The 17,860-nt window shown below is 50.5% G+C and overlaps 1 protein-coding gene across 1 annotated transcript in view; it reads left to right on the plus strand.

The window, feature by feature from the left end:
- Positions 1-253: 253 nt before the first annotated feature.
- The window catches only part of LOC136289067 (serine/threonine-protein kinase PAK 3-like), a 48,270-nt gene continuing 30,663 nt past the window's right edge, over positions 254-17,860 (plus strand). Inside the window, exons 1-5 of the mRNA XM_066182532.1 lie at positions 254-293; positions 2,105-2,194; positions 2,577-2,614; positions 3,059-3,181; positions 5,346-5,480. Of these exons, the coding sequence (XP_066038629.1) occupies positions 254-293; positions 2,105-2,194; positions 2,577-2,614; positions 3,059-3,181; positions 5,346-5,480 (426 nt within the window). The remainder of the gene's footprint in view (positions 294-2,104; positions 2,195-2,576; positions 2,615-3,058; positions 3,182-5,345; positions 5,481-17,860) is intronic.

A 17,860-nucleotide genomic window follows, 5' to 3' on the forward strand; every position in this document is an offset into this window, starting at 1 on the left:
GGAAAAAAAGGAAAGGGAAAAATAAAGGAAAAGAGAGGGAGAGGATAGAGTCCTTGGAAATTCTGATTTTATCTAAAGGACATTTTCTGACAACACATATGTTTGCAATAATAAATAGCCCTTTCCACACGCTTTGGCTTTCTAACTGTTGGTATTAACTAAACCCGATGAGTTTTAGAAGAGATATGAAAAAAATTAGTAAAAAGTTTTCTTTCAAGACCAAATAGCTGCCACAGACTGAGTGCCACGGTTAATGGCTTCTGAACATTCACAGGAACGATCAAAGCATTCAAGTAATTAAACAGGGCTCTCAGAATCCAGCATAAGTTGCACTGTTAAGGAGATTAAATAGAGATTCACATTGTGCTGTGTGGTTTTTAGGGTCTTGAAAACAGAAGCTTAATAAAAATAACATAAAAAATTACAGCCCATGCTCTTTTGTCCTGATAAGTATTTGCTGCAGCAGCCACTTTTCTTGTAAGTAAAGATGTGTTCAAAAGTCTTTTTTTCCCCTTTTCTGTTGAAAACTGTTACATATCAAAAAAAGTATTAGTCCCATATGTAGTGTTTTCTTCTTGTAAAGGAATGAGCTCAAATCTCTAGGCAAATATAAAAGGATACAAGATTTTAGAAGTAAGTTACAGTGTTCATGACTCTGACTTGAATTCAGTTTTGACTTCCAAAGAATTTAAAATCTAATTGAGAATAACGCAGCCTCACCTTTCCTTAGTGATATGTGAAAGGACAGACCAAGAAAAGAGAATCTGACTTGTTCTGCTGGTGCTTGTTGAAATCAAGATGTAATGGGAAATTATTGTTATTAGGGAAAGAACAGTTTAAATTACACAACAGTCTCTTGCCTTGGTGAGCTTTGAGCCCTCCATGATACACTTCACTTCAACACAGACTACAGGTGATTTGTTGTTTTCTTTTTCTTCCTCCAAAACACCAAGGGATCAAAATTCCTGGGAAAAGCAGGACTTCCACTTTCAATCAAAGCCAAAGAGAAGCTTTGATTGAAAAGCTCCACTTGCCCGAGCGCAAGTGGGGCATGTGCTGGGCATGGCTGGAGAATTGCAGGGACAAAGTCCTCCAGTGTTGTGATGTTCCGCCTGGTTGGCTCAAACCTTGTCACTCCACATTGAACCCTGCCCCTATTGCTTTGGTATTGGCTCCTGCCCCCAAAACTCCTCCCTTGGCCCTTCCCCTTCCAAGCTACTGCAAAGGCACTGTGAGGGGTTCTGCTTCCTGCTCGGGGTTAGAGTTGGAGTTTGCCTCAGGAAACGATCCTCAGAGGGGCACAGCTCCCGGGCCCTGCGGGCAGAGCTGCCTTGCCCAAGGACAGCCGCTGTGGCGGCCGGGGCAGCTGCACGGCCCAGGGCCAAAGCCCCGCGGCACCCTCAGTCCAGCCCGCCTGACCGGCCCTGCGGCCTCACCCGGGCTCGGGGCTAGCAGCAGCAGCTCCCTGCTCACTGCTGGAGCTGGTGGCCTTCAGCTTCTCCCCGCTGCCTCCTGTCAGTCCCTGCCTGTCCTCAAGGTCGGCAGGGCAGCCGTGGCCAAAGTGGAGCCTCTGGAATTGGTTCCACGGCCTGGCAGAGCTGCCCCCTCAGCCCCCTGTGTCTCCCCGTCCTTCAGCAGCTCCTCAGGGGACAGCGCCGGGGGCCACCGGCAGCTCCCAACGCTCCAGGGACACCCGGGGCTGGAACTGCTGCTCCGCCCGGCCCGGCCGCCAGCTGGGGCTGGGCACAGCAACAGGGGGCACAGGGGGCACAGGGGGAAAAACAAGAGCTGAAACAGGCAGCCGAGGAGGGAAAGAGGTAAAAATGCAGCCTAGGCCTACACAGACATCAGTCTCTCGGTCTGTATCAATTCACAGACCATCACAGAGCGTTTGCTTTGTGATGTCAGGGCACGGTTGCCACGTGGTCGTGGTGACATCCGAGGTTGTCTTGGTGCACGGAAGGCCTCAGGGGTGTCAGAGCAGCTCTTGAGCTTGCTCAGTACAGGAGCTTTTGTCCTGCGCTTGAGTCTTTTGTCAGTGGGCAGCTGAACACGGAGAGTAGCCTTGCTGTTCTTTAGTGTTAGAGTTTGCAAACTTGCACAGCAGCTGCCACAATGATTGGGCAGCTTGCAGGTGTAGTTTTCTCTGTTTATGGAGTCGGATATTCCTGCTATTTCCTGACACAGCTGGCACGTAAGTAGAGGTTTCCCCTGGGTGTCACCTAACCTGGCTTTTGTATGTCTTCCTGCTCTTTCTTAGTGACTGAGTTGATTTGGAAACAGAAAGGCCATTTGGATGCCGCTTGGGTGAAGCGCTGTCAACACGTTCAGCTCAAAAGGGGGTGTCTGTAGCCAGGGCTGTGCGGGCAGCATTTGCAAGGGAGCCTGCAGGGGTTGTGTTCCCTCCATGAGAGAGTGTGTGGCAGCAGAGTCTGTCATTTCCTCCCTTTGCTGGGTCAAGCGGGACAACTTTGAAAATGTGGACTGGGAGGCCTTCTTTGAAGGTGCTGTAAAAATGCTCTGGTTGTCTCCAGCGTTCTCAAAAAATCTGGTTCATTTTCCCTTGCCCACTGCAGGTCACCTGAGCCGAGTGTTCAGAGGTTCTGATCCTGAGGTGAGTAAGAAAGGAACATTTGATGTTCCTGGCGTTTAAGAATTGTGCAGCAAGCTGCCAGCTTGGCCTGTGGCAGTAGAGTGCAGAGGACCAGATGAGCAGGCTGCAAGAAAATCCATTTCCATGTCTGCAGCAGCAAGAGCAAAGGCGTCACTGGCTATTTCCTAATTTTCCATTTCCTCATTTTCCATTGCAGAGCTTTAAAAGAACTAAAAGCCCAGTTTTGCAGGGAGAAAGTTGCCCCCACATAGTAGCCAAGGGGGGAAAATCTAATTCAGAGCAATTGGCAGCACAGTTGAATCAGCCTATTTGAATTTAGTCTGAGTGACTTAGAATCCCATTGCTCTTAAGGTCGATGATTTGTGCTTAGTACAGCCGGTTTGAGGGCTGAAGAGAAGGAAGCTTATAAATGAGCCTGTATCTCACCGTCCTCTCTGTCCACAGATCACAGAAGCAAGAGCAGACTCTCCTCTGGCTCCCTCTGCTCCTGCAGAAGAGGCCAACGAGGAGCCAAATGACCACAGGCCTCCAGCAGTGGTCACACCACAGCTGGAACTGTCCCAGACGGTAAGTGCCAGTTCTGGAGGGTGCTGTCTTTAGTGCAAGGCAGAGGTGCAAGTTTCTGCCCAGCCAGCTCTCGCTGCTGCTGGCTGAGGATGCTGAGTGCTGCAGTGCTGCCAGGACCTAGGGTCTCCCCCCAGCCAGTGACAGCTGGGCAATGGGCTTTGATCTGCCACGTTGAGTCACCAAAGGGCTGGTGCTCCGCGTGAGCATCTGGCTCAGCGAAGCTCTATGCCTTGGCTTCTGCAGAGCTATAGCTCAAGGGTGCACAGGTTCCTTCTGGAAGTCAAGAGATTTTGTTTGTTTGTTTGTTTTCCTACTTGGGACACCTGTGTTTGGCTTTTGGAAGGTTTCTGTAGTTTTCTCGAGTCGTTCGTCACTTCTACAGAGTCTTTTGGGCACTCCAGCTGTGCCCAGTTTGGGGGCCCTGGGAAGCTGAACGTCATGGAGGGGCTGGAGTGTGTCCAGAGAAGGACAAGGGAGCTGGGGAAGGGTGTGGAGGACAAGCCCAGGGAGGAGGTGCTGAGGGAGCTTTAGCATGTTATTAGAGTCTCATTATTGACTTTGACCTTCCCCTCACTGTCTCCAAGTCCATAGTTACTGAACGACGTGGCATTTTCCCTTCTGTTTTTGTTCGTTTTTTTTGTTTGGTAAGTGCAGAATCCCTGTTCTTCTATTTTTCCATCATGGCTCTTTAGGTCAAGTTTTGCTGCCCTTTTCCAGTGTTGGAAACGGTTCTGTTAGAAGTTAATTTGTAATGTCGCAGGTCTTGGAGATGCAGCATTTTTGCATGAGAATATGTAATTTGCGGCAGGGATGTTTGTGAAGATTGAACAGTTGTTTGGCTGAGGCAGCCAGTTGGGCTTGCTCATCACTTTCAGGTTAACTGGTGCCGTGCCTTTTGGCATCCCAGGGCATTTGTATGTGTTGGTTTTAGGAACTGAGCAGGAAATCAATGTCCTGGCATTCCAGCTTGTCTTCAGAGATCACAGGCACTGGGATGGGGCTGTTCTTAATTTCTGATTCCAGCCACTTCAGCACCATCAGCGTAGTCATTTCCAAGAGAAGAACTTGCCCGAGCACAGATGCACAAGGAGTGTGGTTCCCAGTGCAGTGCTCTGGTTCTCATCACATTCCATAATGCCCTGCACATTCTATCTGTCCGTCTATCCATCTCTCCACCTTTCCATCTATCTAACATCTACACAATTGCATCTTCCCGGCTCTGGTGCAAAGCAGTTGGAGCTGCAAAGCTCACCTAAAGGCATCCCTTTCAAAAGAAGAGGAGAGACATGTTCCGTGGACCGATTCTGAGCAGGCAGAGATGTTTCCTGCTGTAGACATGGGGTTTCTTTCCCCTCAGAGCCCTTTTCCTCCTCCAGCCGCTTCTTCCCTGAAGCGCTCAGTTAATTCTTGCAATTTCTGCCTGTGCGAGCGAGGTGGAATAATTCCATGTTTTAGGTGGTGTTTGGTGACTCTGGTCATACATGCATTCCGTGGGTCATTGTTTCCTTCATTGGCATCCTCAGGGGTGTGTAAGTTAATTTGCTGGTGGGGCCTAATGAGGGTCTCTGTCACTGCCGGTCAGAATTCTCAGTTGAGAAAAGGGGGAGAATAAAGACCTTGGTCCTCCTCCATAGACTGAGGTGGCTGTAGAGGCTCTGTGACGTCCATCAGAGGATCTTTGCACACATCCTTATCTCCTGAATGAGCAGGATTTCTGACAAGAGTGTAGATGTCAGAAAGGCAGGAATGGCGGCGCAGGCCTGAAGAGAACATGAACTCCAGAAGTGTCTCTCACAAGCAGTGAGCTGGCAGAGGAAGCCACCTGCAGAGCCAGGATGGAGCTGTGCGACAGGGCTGGGTGTCAGTCACGAGAGAAAGACAAAGAGGACACAGCAGAAGGGGAGGGATGCCCTCACCAGAGCCTTGAGAAATGCCACACTTTTCCTCTCATCTGCCTGAGAGGCTGTTGGAGCGTCAGCCCCGTATGGAGCCTGATTATCTTACCAGTTTCACTTGGGAATCTGTGCCTCCCCATGGGCAGAGAATGAGCCAGGAGAACAGCAGCACAGTGCTTTGGGAATGTGTGAGCCCATCAGTCATGGAGTCTTGGCCCACAGATGTTGTATGGGAAGTTGAAAGCCATCTTCTCTTGCTTTCTGTGCAGCTCCTGCCAGACAACAGACATGAGCAGACTGCGCTCTCAGAGATGCCATGCCAGACTCAGGGAGAGCTGTTGCCAGCCCAAGAGCAGGAAGAGCAGCTCAGGCAGCAGGTGGAAGAGCCACAGGAGAATGAAGAGGTAAGCCTGGCTCTGCAGATGACAGAGTGAAGGGCAGGAAGAGGGGCATAAACAGAGCTCTTGGGACTGAGGAGACCAGGAGTCCCAGAGGCACAGAAAGCACCGAGCCTTGTCACGTGCAGAGATCGGCACTGGGAAAGGAGGTTGGCAGTGGAAGCAGAGGTGGGCAGGGACACAGAAAGACGTGGCTGAGTGAATGTGATTTTGAGGCTGAAAGAGGAAAAAGCTGAGCCTTATGGCGGCTCCCTGTCACTTGCTCTGCGTTTGTGTGTGCAGAATATCAAGGCAGGGCCACAAGCAGAGCTGCCTGAAGCTCAGAGTGACATCAAGGCAGTGAAGAGGAGGAACATAGAAGACATGGTGGAGATTCATCCTCAAGAGGAGATGAATCTCCATCAGCAGAGGGGACATCAACAACCTCAGGTGAGTGAGAGAGGTGAAGCTACTCCAATGAGGAAACATCCTCTCTCACTTTATTTTCAGAATGACAAGGAACAGCTGCAAGCAGGGCTGCAGGAAATGGAGGCTAGGATCAAGGCAAAAGAGAAGAGGATGGAGCAAGAAATGAAAACAATGAGAGACATACTCAATGCCCTCCGTCAAAATCTTCAAAAGCAAGTGAGTGAAACAGCAATAACTGCCACAGTCACCAAGCTGGTGCTTTCTGCCCTTCTTGCCTTTCCACTGCAGAGCAGCAGGCAAGTGGGGTGATGCCTCTGAGGGCCATCCTGCTGTAGTGTCTGTGGCAGCCATTCTGAAGGACATTTCCTGGTATCTTGGATCTCGACTGCTGCCCTGGACAATGGAAGTAGTCCTTTGGCCTTTTGGCCAGCAGTCATCCAAACTGACTCCTGCTGGCCTCTTCTCGCTCTCCTCGTTTCTTGTGGTGTTTTAACAGTAGAACATGGTGCCCAAGATGGAGGATGGAAACAAGCTGTCTGCAGCCCTTGTAAATCTCTTCTTTCCCTTTGCTCACAGCTGATGACTCTTGGCTAAGAGGGACAAGCTGTAGCCTCTGACTGCTTTGTTCTCTTTGACTCGAGGTGGAAGTGTTGACATCTGGCCAGGCAGCCTGCAAAGGCCTCCTGCAAATGACTGAGAAGGAGGAGCCCCAGGATCGGTGTGAGCCACAGGAAGTGCCTCCACCAGAAATGCTGCCGGTTGAGAATGACCTGAACGTGGTGGAGGACAAGAGCACTCCGTGGGCGGAGGTAGAACATTTGAACCGGGAGCTGCAAGTGTGTCTGCAGCCCTTGGAGGGGGAAAAGAGGGAGGAAGTGGAATATGGTCCTTGGGAGGAAGTGGAATATGGTCCTTGTGGCAGTCGTCCTTCAGAAAATCCCTGAAAATGGAAGATGAATCTGGCCATGAACTCCAGTAAAACCAGTCTTTGGCTTTGGCCCATCCAGTCAAAGGGAAGTGGACGAGCAAAAAATCCATTTTAAGAGCCCTGCGTGTGGCAGGCTGACAGCATCTTCCTAAGGGCTTGTATTTGGAACGGCATCTCAGGGCCATCTCTGCCAGCCACCTTTCTGAACCAAACTCATTTCTTCTCCCAGATCTACACAGGCTCTTGCACTAAACCTGCTGCAGCAGGAGCATTGTGTCAAAGAGCCTTTGCTCCCCAAGCCAAGAAGGTGAGCCCGGGCAGTCGGTTCATCTGCAGCGCTGACACAGCTGCTGCTCAGCAACAGCAGATCGAGGAGGACTCCCTGGAGCTACTGAGTACGTCTTGTGTATTTCTTGTCTGAGGGACGGTGTCTTGTGTGCATGTGGCAGCGTAGCTGGACCAAGTGGTCCTCCTCAGTCTGATATCACAGGGACAGTTAGGATTCCCCATAGGAACTTGTGTAGAAAATCAGTCTCTGCTGGCCATCTGTGCTTCAGAGCTGTCTGTCTGTCTGTCTGTCTGCTTGTTGTTGTTGCTGTTAGCCAGCTCACCACAAAGGGTTCAGAGCCCCACGCAACGGGGCTGCCTTTTTAGGTGTCTCCTGGAAGCTGGGATCTCTGCTTGAAAGTCAGCATCTTGAATTTTGTTTTCCTCAGGGACAGTTGTCAGCACGGGAAATTCCACGGAAAAATAAAGCAAAATCAAAATTATCAGCTGCAGGTGAGTCCAACCACAAAACCATGGGCCAGGTGTTTTCCTGGTGGAGTATCTATCAGGTCTGAAGTCAGGCCAGCTGCAAACGTGTTCAGACACTGAGGCTAGACTGTCCCATCTCTCAGTACCAGTCAGAATTTGTGAACCTGGCCAGAAGGCGTTATCAAAGACATCTCCACACTGCCAAGGTCTTGCCTGCAGTAGGCAACAGGACCTGGTAGATCTCCTGGTCTCTCAAGTGTGGGACAGCTGTGTGCTGATTTCCTCTGCATTTTTGTATATCTCTAATCAGCTGGCCACACTAACAGAGGGAGAAGAATCTTGCTTGCCTGAAAGAGGAAGCTTAGCCCCTATCATAGCTCTCTTTGCAAGAGTTTGCTGAAGGAAATATTCCACGGTCAGGATTAGAACTGCACAGTTTAGAAACTGAAACCCAAGAAGAAAGTAGAAACTCTTTTTCTGAGCTTTTTTTATTTGTACATGAGGCTGGACAGGTCCTGCTCATGTAGCCCACGGTATATTTAGATTTGCTTATATATTATATTGGAACCACTATTATCTACTATTAACAAATTATTGTAACTTTGAAGCTGCTTAAATTCAACTTGCTGCTACATTTAATATTGTTTGGGTTTTTTTATTCCTGATTGGAAAATTAGGCAGCACATTCATTTATAGCAGTTTGTATCCTAGGAAAGCAAGGATATCCTGATCCATGAGCTCCACTGTACTTTCTGTTCGATCTCTCATCTGTTCTCGCACAGTCTCCTGCAGATGTGACCGGAGAAGCTGTCACCGCCTCACGCTGGCCTCGGTTCCCCTGGCAGAACTGCTGTGCCTGGCGGACGCTGCAGAGCAGCCCGGCTCCCTCCCTCTGTAATAAAATGCTTTCACAGTTGTTTCTGAAGTTGCTGGTTATTACTTGTATCTGTTCCACAGCTTTCCAGGGGAGAATTTTTATAAAATGCTTTCAAAGGGGCTTCTGTAATTGTTTGTTGCTAGTTGTATCTGTTCTAAAGAGGCTTGATTGATTCAAAGGTTATAAGGTGCTGCGACACTGTAGGTGTGTCAAATGCTGTGTAAATGTCAATCAAAGGAAAGGGGGAAAAGATCTAGTTCATACAGGTTACATCACCCTGAGCCATGATCGGTGGGCGTGAAACACCGATCGCTCGACGCCCTTGGGAAATGATTGGTCAGGAGCGACTCTGGTTCAAGACCAAACAGAGCCCGAACAACAAACCAATTAGGAAGAGAATGCAAAAGGCACCAATCAGGAGGGACCAAAGAGGATAAAAGAGACTGTAAGACTGTAGGGGAGATCCTTCTTCAGAACTTTGGGGCTCTGAAGGAGCACCCAGTGGGATGTCACACTGTCTTTGGATTTCTGGCTTGCTGAGAGGAACCTGGGCTTATCCTGGGTTCCCTCTCCCAGTGGTTGCTTAAAGTTGAATAAGCGAGTGCCTTTTTTTATTACATCCAAGTCCCAGCCTCGTTTATAGCACACCTGTGCCCAGAGTGCGGCACACACTGCTCCCCTTTGCCAGGAGTTCCAGGGCAGCCGGCACAAGAGTGGGAATCCTCAGCCAGGCCTGCAGCCCTCGGCTGCCGTTTGCCTTTCTCTGCTCCTGTGCAGACTGCAGACGGCCGATGCCACCCGTCTGTGCTGTGCCGAGATGGGCTACGCTTCCCCTCGGGAGCGGCCGGCTGCCAGCCAGGCTCTGAGAGCGGAGCATTCGCCTGCTCCCAGGTGTTGGGGGTTAGGTTTGTTCCTTCTTTCTCTAAAGAATTTTTTCCCCACAAGTTACCAAGGAGACCAAGTGTTGGATACCTGAGAGTACTTAACCGAAACAAAGAGGTGAACAAAGGTGGAAGGGGGAGATAACGCAGGTAAAAGACAAAGTTTGAGGCAGCTGCGGGCTTTTCTTTTTCCTGCGTTCAAGGAGACACGTCTGCCGCTCCTCGAGGATCTCGGCCGCCGCAAAGCACGCTGAGTGGAGAATGGCTGTTGCTGACTGGAGGAGTTTCAGTGTGGCCAAAGGGATCCAGTCCTGAGAAATCTACTATCACCGGTTCGGCCTGAATCCAGAGTTTTCTCTGCCACCTGCAGGAGCTGGGCCGGCCGTGCCTTGCCTTCGGCTCCTTTGGCGCTGCTCCTCTTGCTGCAGTGTGACCCTGCACCCCCTGCGCTGCCGGGACATCCTGCCCCTGCCTGCCGGGACACCCTGCCATCCCAGCTACCAGCCTGGGACTTTTCCACTGTTTCAGCTTGGTGCTCTGAGGATCCTGCAGGGACACCGAAACCAAACTGCCCTGGGTTTTGTGAAACAAAGCCCTCAAGGTTCTTGGTACTATTGTCGTTTGTCATTAATGCTGTAGTTTTTTGGTGAGGGGGAGAGTATTTTTGTGTTTGTTTGCTTTGTGTTACATACTAGTAAAGAATTGCCATTCCTATTTCCCAAATCTTTGCCAAAGAGCCTCTGGTTGTAATTTTACCTAGCAGATACCTGTCTTCCTAAACCAAGACAGATTTTGGCGCCCAAGTGTGGGGCTTGAGGGCAGTGAGAAAAGAAAAGGGAAGAGAAGTAGTGGTTCTTAACTAACCCAGTACTTTCTTTTTTGTGCGTTGGATATAAAAACCTCATTAGGCTGCATCATGTGGTCTAACTTAGCCTGGTTTGGGTGGCATGTGGTTGTGGCTGTATTCCTTCCATTTGCAGGCCCTTATCTAAACATGGGCCCTATAACTAAGGCTACTGTGACTGTCATCCAGTTTATTTTATGGCTTAATAAGGTGAAGAACTCATGGATTTTTAATTTCCTCTGGAAGGCAGGCACATGGATTCAGGGCTATCGTACACTAACTGTGTGTTTTTGGAGTTACTTTAACAATGGTACCTACTGTGAAGAAATGACACCGGGGGAGCTTTTTTTTTCCCAACCTTTTATCCATCTCTTTGGGTCTGCCCCACCAGTTTTTGGAGGGTTTAAATCCTCTCTGAATGCTAATGATATCATACAATGGCTGGTGCTGCTAATATGCGTATTCTATTTAGCATTCAGAGATAAGGGAAGATTGACCTGGATAACCACCCTGATACCTACCCCACAGAACAGGGATGATACCCCAGAGCCTGACTCTGCCCCACAGCCTGCCTCAGAAAGGACCCACCCGAAATGGGTTGAGGTTCTGGTAAAAGAAGTACATGAGATGGGCCAGATGCTGAGGGAGTACATTTCCCCAGCTCATGAAAAACCCTCCCCCTGCCCCGAGAAGGCAGAGACTGATGGTGCAGCAGTGGAACCCACAGACGTTACAACTGTCCAGGTTCCAGCTGAACCACAAGGGCAGCCACAGCCAGCAGCAGTCGCCCCTGTGGAAACAAGGAAGTGTAAAGTGAAATCGTCAGATCCTGGTATTAAAGATAAGAAAGAAGAGTCCTCACAGTCCACAGAAGAGCCACAGGTTGAGATCATCACTGAGTCCCTGACGTATGAAAGTCTACGTAATCTGCAAAAAGATATTGCACGACGAGGACGTGAGGCTTATACAGCCTGGCTGTATAAGTCTGGGACCTTATGGGTACAGGCGTACAACTGGATAGTGCTGAAGCAAGGAATTTGGGACCCTTGACCCAGGACTCAGGTATAAATCAGGTATTTGTAAGAGAGCAAAGGCCCCTTCCCCTTTGGGAACGACTTCTAATGAATGTGAGAGAGAGATTTGTCCACAGAGACAGAATGCAAGAGCACAACAATAGAATGCGATAGAAGACCCTTGAGGAAGGAATCCAACAGTTGAGAGAAGTGGCAGTATTGGAAGTACTTTTTGGGAAGATCAGACAGCATGATAATGACCCCGACAAGATTAAATGCACAGGGCACATGTTGTGGAATCTGGCAACTCATAGACCATCTCTAATACGCCACATTCATTGCAACAATTAATGCCGAGGATAACCGAGAGACAGTGGGTTCTGTTGCCAACAAGCTCAGAAATTATGAAAGTATGATCAGTGGCCCAATGCAGGCTCATGTCTCTGCGGTGGTGAAGGAACTCAAAGAGGAGATGAGGGAAATGAGAGAGGAGATGAGAAGGAACAGTTCCCATGTAGCACCGGTGCGAGTCACAGGCCCCAGAATCAGAGCCCAACATCCCCCAGCAAGAGAGAGAGGGTAGACCCCTCGAGCTGACCTGTGGTTTTATCTGCGGGACCATGGGGAGGACATGGGAGCGTGGCATGGGAAACCTACTTCTGTCCTGGCAGCACGGGTACGTGAGCTCAAGGAGAGAAACGCTAACAGAGGGAGTTCCACTAGAATGAAGGTAGCCTCAGCCTCCCATGAGCAAGCTGCCAGGTATTACGGAGGTGGGAATGCTGTGTCAGATTCCCTCGAAGGAACCTCTACCATGTATGTCCAAGAAGGGAATAATAACCAGTGCTAGAGGGGCCCTGCCTCTAGCCAGGAAGAGGCACGGGAAAATCGGGTTTTTTAGACTGTGTGGATTCGATGGCCTGGCACATCAGAGCCACAAAAACATGAAGCTTTAGTAAATACTAGGTCGCAGTGTACTCTAATGCCATCGGGACATGTGGGGGCAGAACCGATTTCCATTGCCGGGGTGACAGGGGGGTCACAGGAATTGACTTTGGTTGAAGCCGTGGTGAGCCTGACCGGGAAGGAGTGGCAGAAACTTCCGATTGTGACCGGCCCAGAGGCTCCATGTATTCTGGGCATAGACTTCCTCAGGAATGGATATTATAAAGACCCTAAAGGACTCAGATGGGCTTTTGGAATAGCTGCTGTGGAGACAGAGAACATTAAGCAGTTGAACACCTTGCCGGGACTATCAGAGAACCCATCTGCAGTGGGACTCCTGAAGGTAGAAGAACAACAAGTACCTGTTGCCACCTTGACAGTGCGCCGTCAGCAGTATCAGGCAAATCAGGACACCGTGATCCCCATCCACAAAATGATCCGTGAACTGGAGAGCCAAAGGGTGGTCAGCAAAACCCACTCACCGTTCAACAGCCCCATCTGGCCTGTGTGCAAGTCTGATGGAGAATGGAGACTGACTGTGAACTATCATGCATTGAATGAAGTGACTCCACCGCTGAGCGCTGCTGTGCCGGACATGCTGGAACTTCAATACGAGCTGGAGTCCAAGGCAGCGAGGTGGTATGCCACTATTGACATTGCCAATGCATTTTTCTCCATTCCTCTGGCTGCAGAATGCAGGCCTCAGTTTGCTTTCACCTGGAGGGGCGTGCAGTACACCTGGAACCGGCTGCCCCAGGGGTGGAAACACAGCCCCACCATCTGCCATGGGCTGATCCAGGCTGCACTGGAGAAGGGTGAGGCTCCAGAACATCTACAGTACATCGATGACATCATTGTGTGGGGAAAGACTGCAGCTGAACTGTTCGAGAAAGGAGAGAGGATCATCCAGATTTTGCTGAAAGCCGGGTTTGCCATCAAGAAGAGCAAAGTCAAGGGACCTGCCAGAGAGATCCAGTTCCTGGGAGTAAAGTGGCAAGATGGACGGCGGCAGATCCCCACTGAGGTCATTGATAAGATCACAGCAATGTCTCCACCGACCAGCAAAAAGGAAACACAAGCTTTCCTAGGAGCCATAGGTTTTTGGAGGATGCACATTCCTGAGTACAGTCAGATCGTGAGCCCTCTCTACCTGGTTACCCGCAAGAAAAACAATTTCCACTGGGGCCCTGAACAGCAACAAGCCTTTGCCCAGATCAAGCAGGAGATTGCTCATGCAGTAGCCCTTGGCCCAGTCAGGACGGGACCAGATGTGAAGAATGTGCTTTATTCTGCAGCCGGGAACAACGGTTTGTCCTGGAGCCTTTGGCAGAAGGTGCCAGGGGAGAGCCGAGGCCGACCACTGGGATTCTGGAGTCGAAGTTACAGAGGATCTGAAGCCAACTACACTCCCACAGAGAAGGAGATCTTGGCCGCCTATGAAGGAGTTCAAGCTGCCTCAGAAGTGATTGGCACAGAAGCACAACTCCTCTTGGCACCCCGACTACCAGTGCTGAGGTGGATGTTTAAAGGAAAGGCTCCCTCCACGCACCATGCCACCGATGCCACATGGAGCAAATGGACTGCCCTCATCACACAGCGTGCCCGTATTGGAAACCCAAATCGCCCTGGGATTTTGGAGATAATTACAAACTGGCCGGAAGGAGAAAACTTCGGTCTCACGGACGAAGAGGAGCAGGTACAAGTGACACGAGCTGAAGAAGCTCCTCCATACAACCAACTGCCAGCAGAAGAAACACACTACGCTCTCTTCACTGACGGTTCCTGTCGCATCGTGGGAATGAACCGTAAGTGGAAAGCAGCCGTATGGAGCCCCACACGACAGGTTGCAGAAGCCACTGAAGGAGAAGGGGGATCAAGTCAGCTTGCTGAACTCAAAGATGTTCAATTAGCCCTTGACATTGCTGAAAGAGAGAAGTGGCCAAAGCTCTACCTCTACACTGATTCGTGGATGGTAGCCAATGCTCTGTGGGGCTGGCTGGAAAGGTGGAAAAAGGCCAACTGGCAGCGTAGAGGAAAACCAATCTGGGCTGCTGATGAATGGAAGGACGTTGCCACTCATGTAGAGAAGCTGCCTGTGAAAGTCCGCCATGTAGATGCCCATGTTCCTAAGAGTCGGGCTAATGAGGAACACCAAAACAACAAGCAGGTAGATCAGGCTGCCAAGATAGAAGTGTCAAAGATAGATTTAGATTGGCAACACAAGGGAGAGTTGTTCCTAGCCCGATGGGCCCATGATGCCTCGGGTCATCAGGGCAGAGATGCCACCTATAAGTAGGCCCGAGACCGAGGGGTGGATTTAACCATGGACAGTATTTCTCAGGTTATCCATGACTGTGAGACATGTGCTGCAATCAAGCAAGCCAAGCAAGTGAAGCCCTTATGGTATGGTGGGCGGTGGTCCAAATATAAATATGGGGAAGCCTGGCAGATTGACTACATCACCCTTCCCCAAACCCGCCAGGGCAAGCGTTATGTGCTAACCATAGTGGAAGCCACCACTGGATGGTTGGAGACCTACCCTGTGCCTCATGCTACTGCCCGGAACACCATCCTGGGCCTGGAAAAACAAGTCCTGTGGAGACATGGCACCCCTGAGAGAATCGAGTCGGACAATGGGACTCATTTCAAGAATAGTCTTATAAGCACCTGGGCTAGAGAACTTGGCATTGAGTGGGTGTACCATATTCCTTATCATGCACCAGCGGCCGGGAAAGTTGAACGGTGCAATGGCCTGCTTAAAACTACCTTGAAGGCACTGGGTGGGGGAACCTTCAAGAATTGGGATATTAATTTAGCAAAGGCCACCTGGTTGGTGAACACTCGAGGTTCCACCAACCGAGCAGGTCCTGCCCAATCTGAGCCCTTGCAAAAGACAGACGGAGATAAGGTTCCAGTGGTACACATGAGAGGTATGCTGGGAAAAACTGTTTGGATTAATCCTGCCTCCAGCAAAGACAATCCCATCCGTGGGGTTGTCTTCGCTCAGGGACCAGGTTGCACCTGGTGGGTGATGCAAAAGGATGGAGAGACCCGATGCATACCTCAAGGGGACCTTGTTTTGGGGTGAACTACCCATGACAATGTGGCTGCATCCATATTTGCATATATATATATGTATTTTTAATAGTTAAAACTCAATGTAATATGTTTGTATGGGAAAAAAATTCGGGGTGGATAATGTTGGGGGTTGGGTTTGTTCCTTCTTTCTCTGGGGAATTTTTTCCCCACGGGTTGCCAAGGGGACCGGGTGTTGGATACTTGAGAGTGCTTGGCTGAAACAAAGAGGTGGACAAAAGGTGGAAGGGGGAGATAACGCAGGTAAAAGACACAGCTTGAGGCAGCTGCGTGCTTTTCTGCTTCCGGCGTTCGGGGAGGCGCGTGTCTGCCGCTCCTCGAGGATCTCAGCCGCCGCAAAGCACGCCGAGCAGAAGCTGCGCCGCTTTTCTGCCTCGCCTTCGAGCTGCTTCGGCGCTGCTCCTCTTGCTGCAGCGTGACCCTGCACTCCCTGCGCTGCCGGGACATCCTGCCCCTGCCTGCCGGGACACCCTGCCATCCCAGCTACCAGCCCGGGACTTTTCCACTGTTCCAGCTTGGTGCTCTGAGGATCCTGCAGGGACACCGAAACCAAACTGCCCTGGGTTTTGTGAAACAAAGCCCTCAAGGTTCTTGGTACTGTTGTCGTTTGTCATTAATGCTGTAGTTGTTTGGTGGGGGGGGAGGTTTTTTTTGTGTTTGTTTGCTTTGTATTACATACTAGTAAAGAACTGCTATTCCTATTTCCCAAATCTTTGCCAAAGAGCCTCTGATTGTAATTTTACCTAGCAGATACCTGTCTTCCTAAACCAAGACACACTGCAAAGTTTTAAGACACTCAGTTTTAATCCAGGAATTTAATACTATGTATCTATTACAGCAGCAACACATCTGCCTTAAGGTCATCCACTGCATGTCACTTTGCAAAGCAGAAGACCACACAGAGGAAAAATAAAGACCTTACTTTGGATTCAAACATTTTTCTAGGAAGGCATGGAAAGAGCCTAATTCTCTTAAGGAATCAAAGCTCTCCAGGAATGAAAGCCCACTCAGTGTTACAAAAGTAGCCCAAACAAATGAGTAGACTGCAAAAGGGCTAATCCTCCCCCTGCTCCAGATATGGAAGTGGCCAAAAAAGTAGAGCTCTCCCCTCTTCTTCTCTGCAGGAGAAGCAGGATGACTAAGAGAAAAAGTCCCAGCTATTCCTTCAGCCCTCCATCACCAAAGCTGTGCCATAGCACAGGTGCTGCCTTCAAAGTGACCCCAGTTCCAGCCTAGACCTCTCACCTTCCAGACAACTCCTTCCCCAACACGCCCAGCAACAGCAACCCCAGCTCAACACCCTGCCAAGACCCGCAGCTGTCCCCATGCCTGCGCAGAGCTTTGCCACCCCCTGATTCCCTGCACGTGCCGTGGCATGGCACTCAGGAGGATGTGCTCCAAGGCCTTCCCCGCTAGCAAGCTCAGGCTGCCAGGCCTACGGTTCCTGGATCATCCTTCCCACCCACCCTTCCCGTGCACGGCTGGTCCATTTGCGCTCAGCTCCGACTTGGCCGCTTCAGCAGGACTGCTGCTAAAGGATGGAGAGCAGCCTGGCAAGCTCCTTCTCCAGCTCCCTCTTTACTCTCGGGGCAGGTAGAACATGCCACAGGAAAGCAAGCAGTGCCAAAAGACATGGGCCAGCATCAGGCACATTGAGGAATGAAACAAGGCCTTTGTTCGATGGAAGGAAGCACAAGCAATTGACAGAAGTGAAGAGGACTTAGCACAGATATCCAGAAGTCCTTAGCACCAGGTAACATCAGAAAAACCTGGAAGCCTAACTTGACATGAGAGTGACTTGACAAAAAGCTTGAGACATAGCCTTTGGGAAGACCTAAGGGCGGCTACAGAATCAGCCCTGTGCAGGGGAAGGCATGAGGAAGATGAGCTGCTTTGGTGCGCTGAGACTCCTCCTGGCCAGCAGGTGGACATTAACTTCAGGTCTAGGATTCTGACGCAATGTGTTTCCTTCTAAGCCCCTGCCTATGGAATCACCTCAGCAGTCTAAAGACGGAAGGGATTTTTGATAGAATTCCTACAGAAACCCACTGAAATTTGGACGTGGCGAAGAAGCCTTGTGCTGGGGTGCAGAGCCCTAACCTCCTGCCAATAAAAGAGCTCTTGGTGGACAATGCATTTGTCTGCTGATTTCATTGAATTCTAGAGACCTCTCAGGACTGCTGTATCCTGAGGGAAGGCCCTTGGCCTTGAGCTGTAGGCACCCGCGCAAGCTTCAGATCAGCTCCCTCAGCTTCCAGGACCTCTCTTGGCCGGCATCCTGACGGGGAGGCAGGACTGCTGCCAGGCACTGCTGGGACCCAGCAGGACAGGACCGGCTGTCTCGTGTCTACGTAGCAGCCCCTGACACAGCCAGGGTCATCCCGAAAGCAGACAAGGCTCACGTGTCAGCGCAGAGGGGCAAGGAGCGCTGGGCTCCTCTCAGGGTGTCTCAGCTGGGCCTGCTCCACAAGACGCCCCCATTTGAAGGCCTGCTAATGCCCAGCTGCTAGAAATGCCTGCCTTGTTCTCTCCAAGATGCAGAGGAAGAGGCAGGGAGCAGGGCGCCTTGGGAGGCAAAGCTTCCAAGCCTTTTCTGAGGCCACGCACACATCAAGAGCAGCCAAGACTCTCCCTGCTG

Source organism: Chamaea fasciata, unplaced genomic scaffold (assembly GCF_029207755.1).
Source record: "Chamaea fasciata isolate MVZ Bird 193981 ecotype frontalis unplaced genomic scaffold, bChaFas1.0.hap1 SCAF_4, whole genome shotgun sequence".
Classification (NCBI taxonomy): domain Eukaryota; kingdom Metazoa; phylum Chordata; class Aves; order Passeriformes; family Sylviidae; genus Chamaea; species Chamaea fasciata.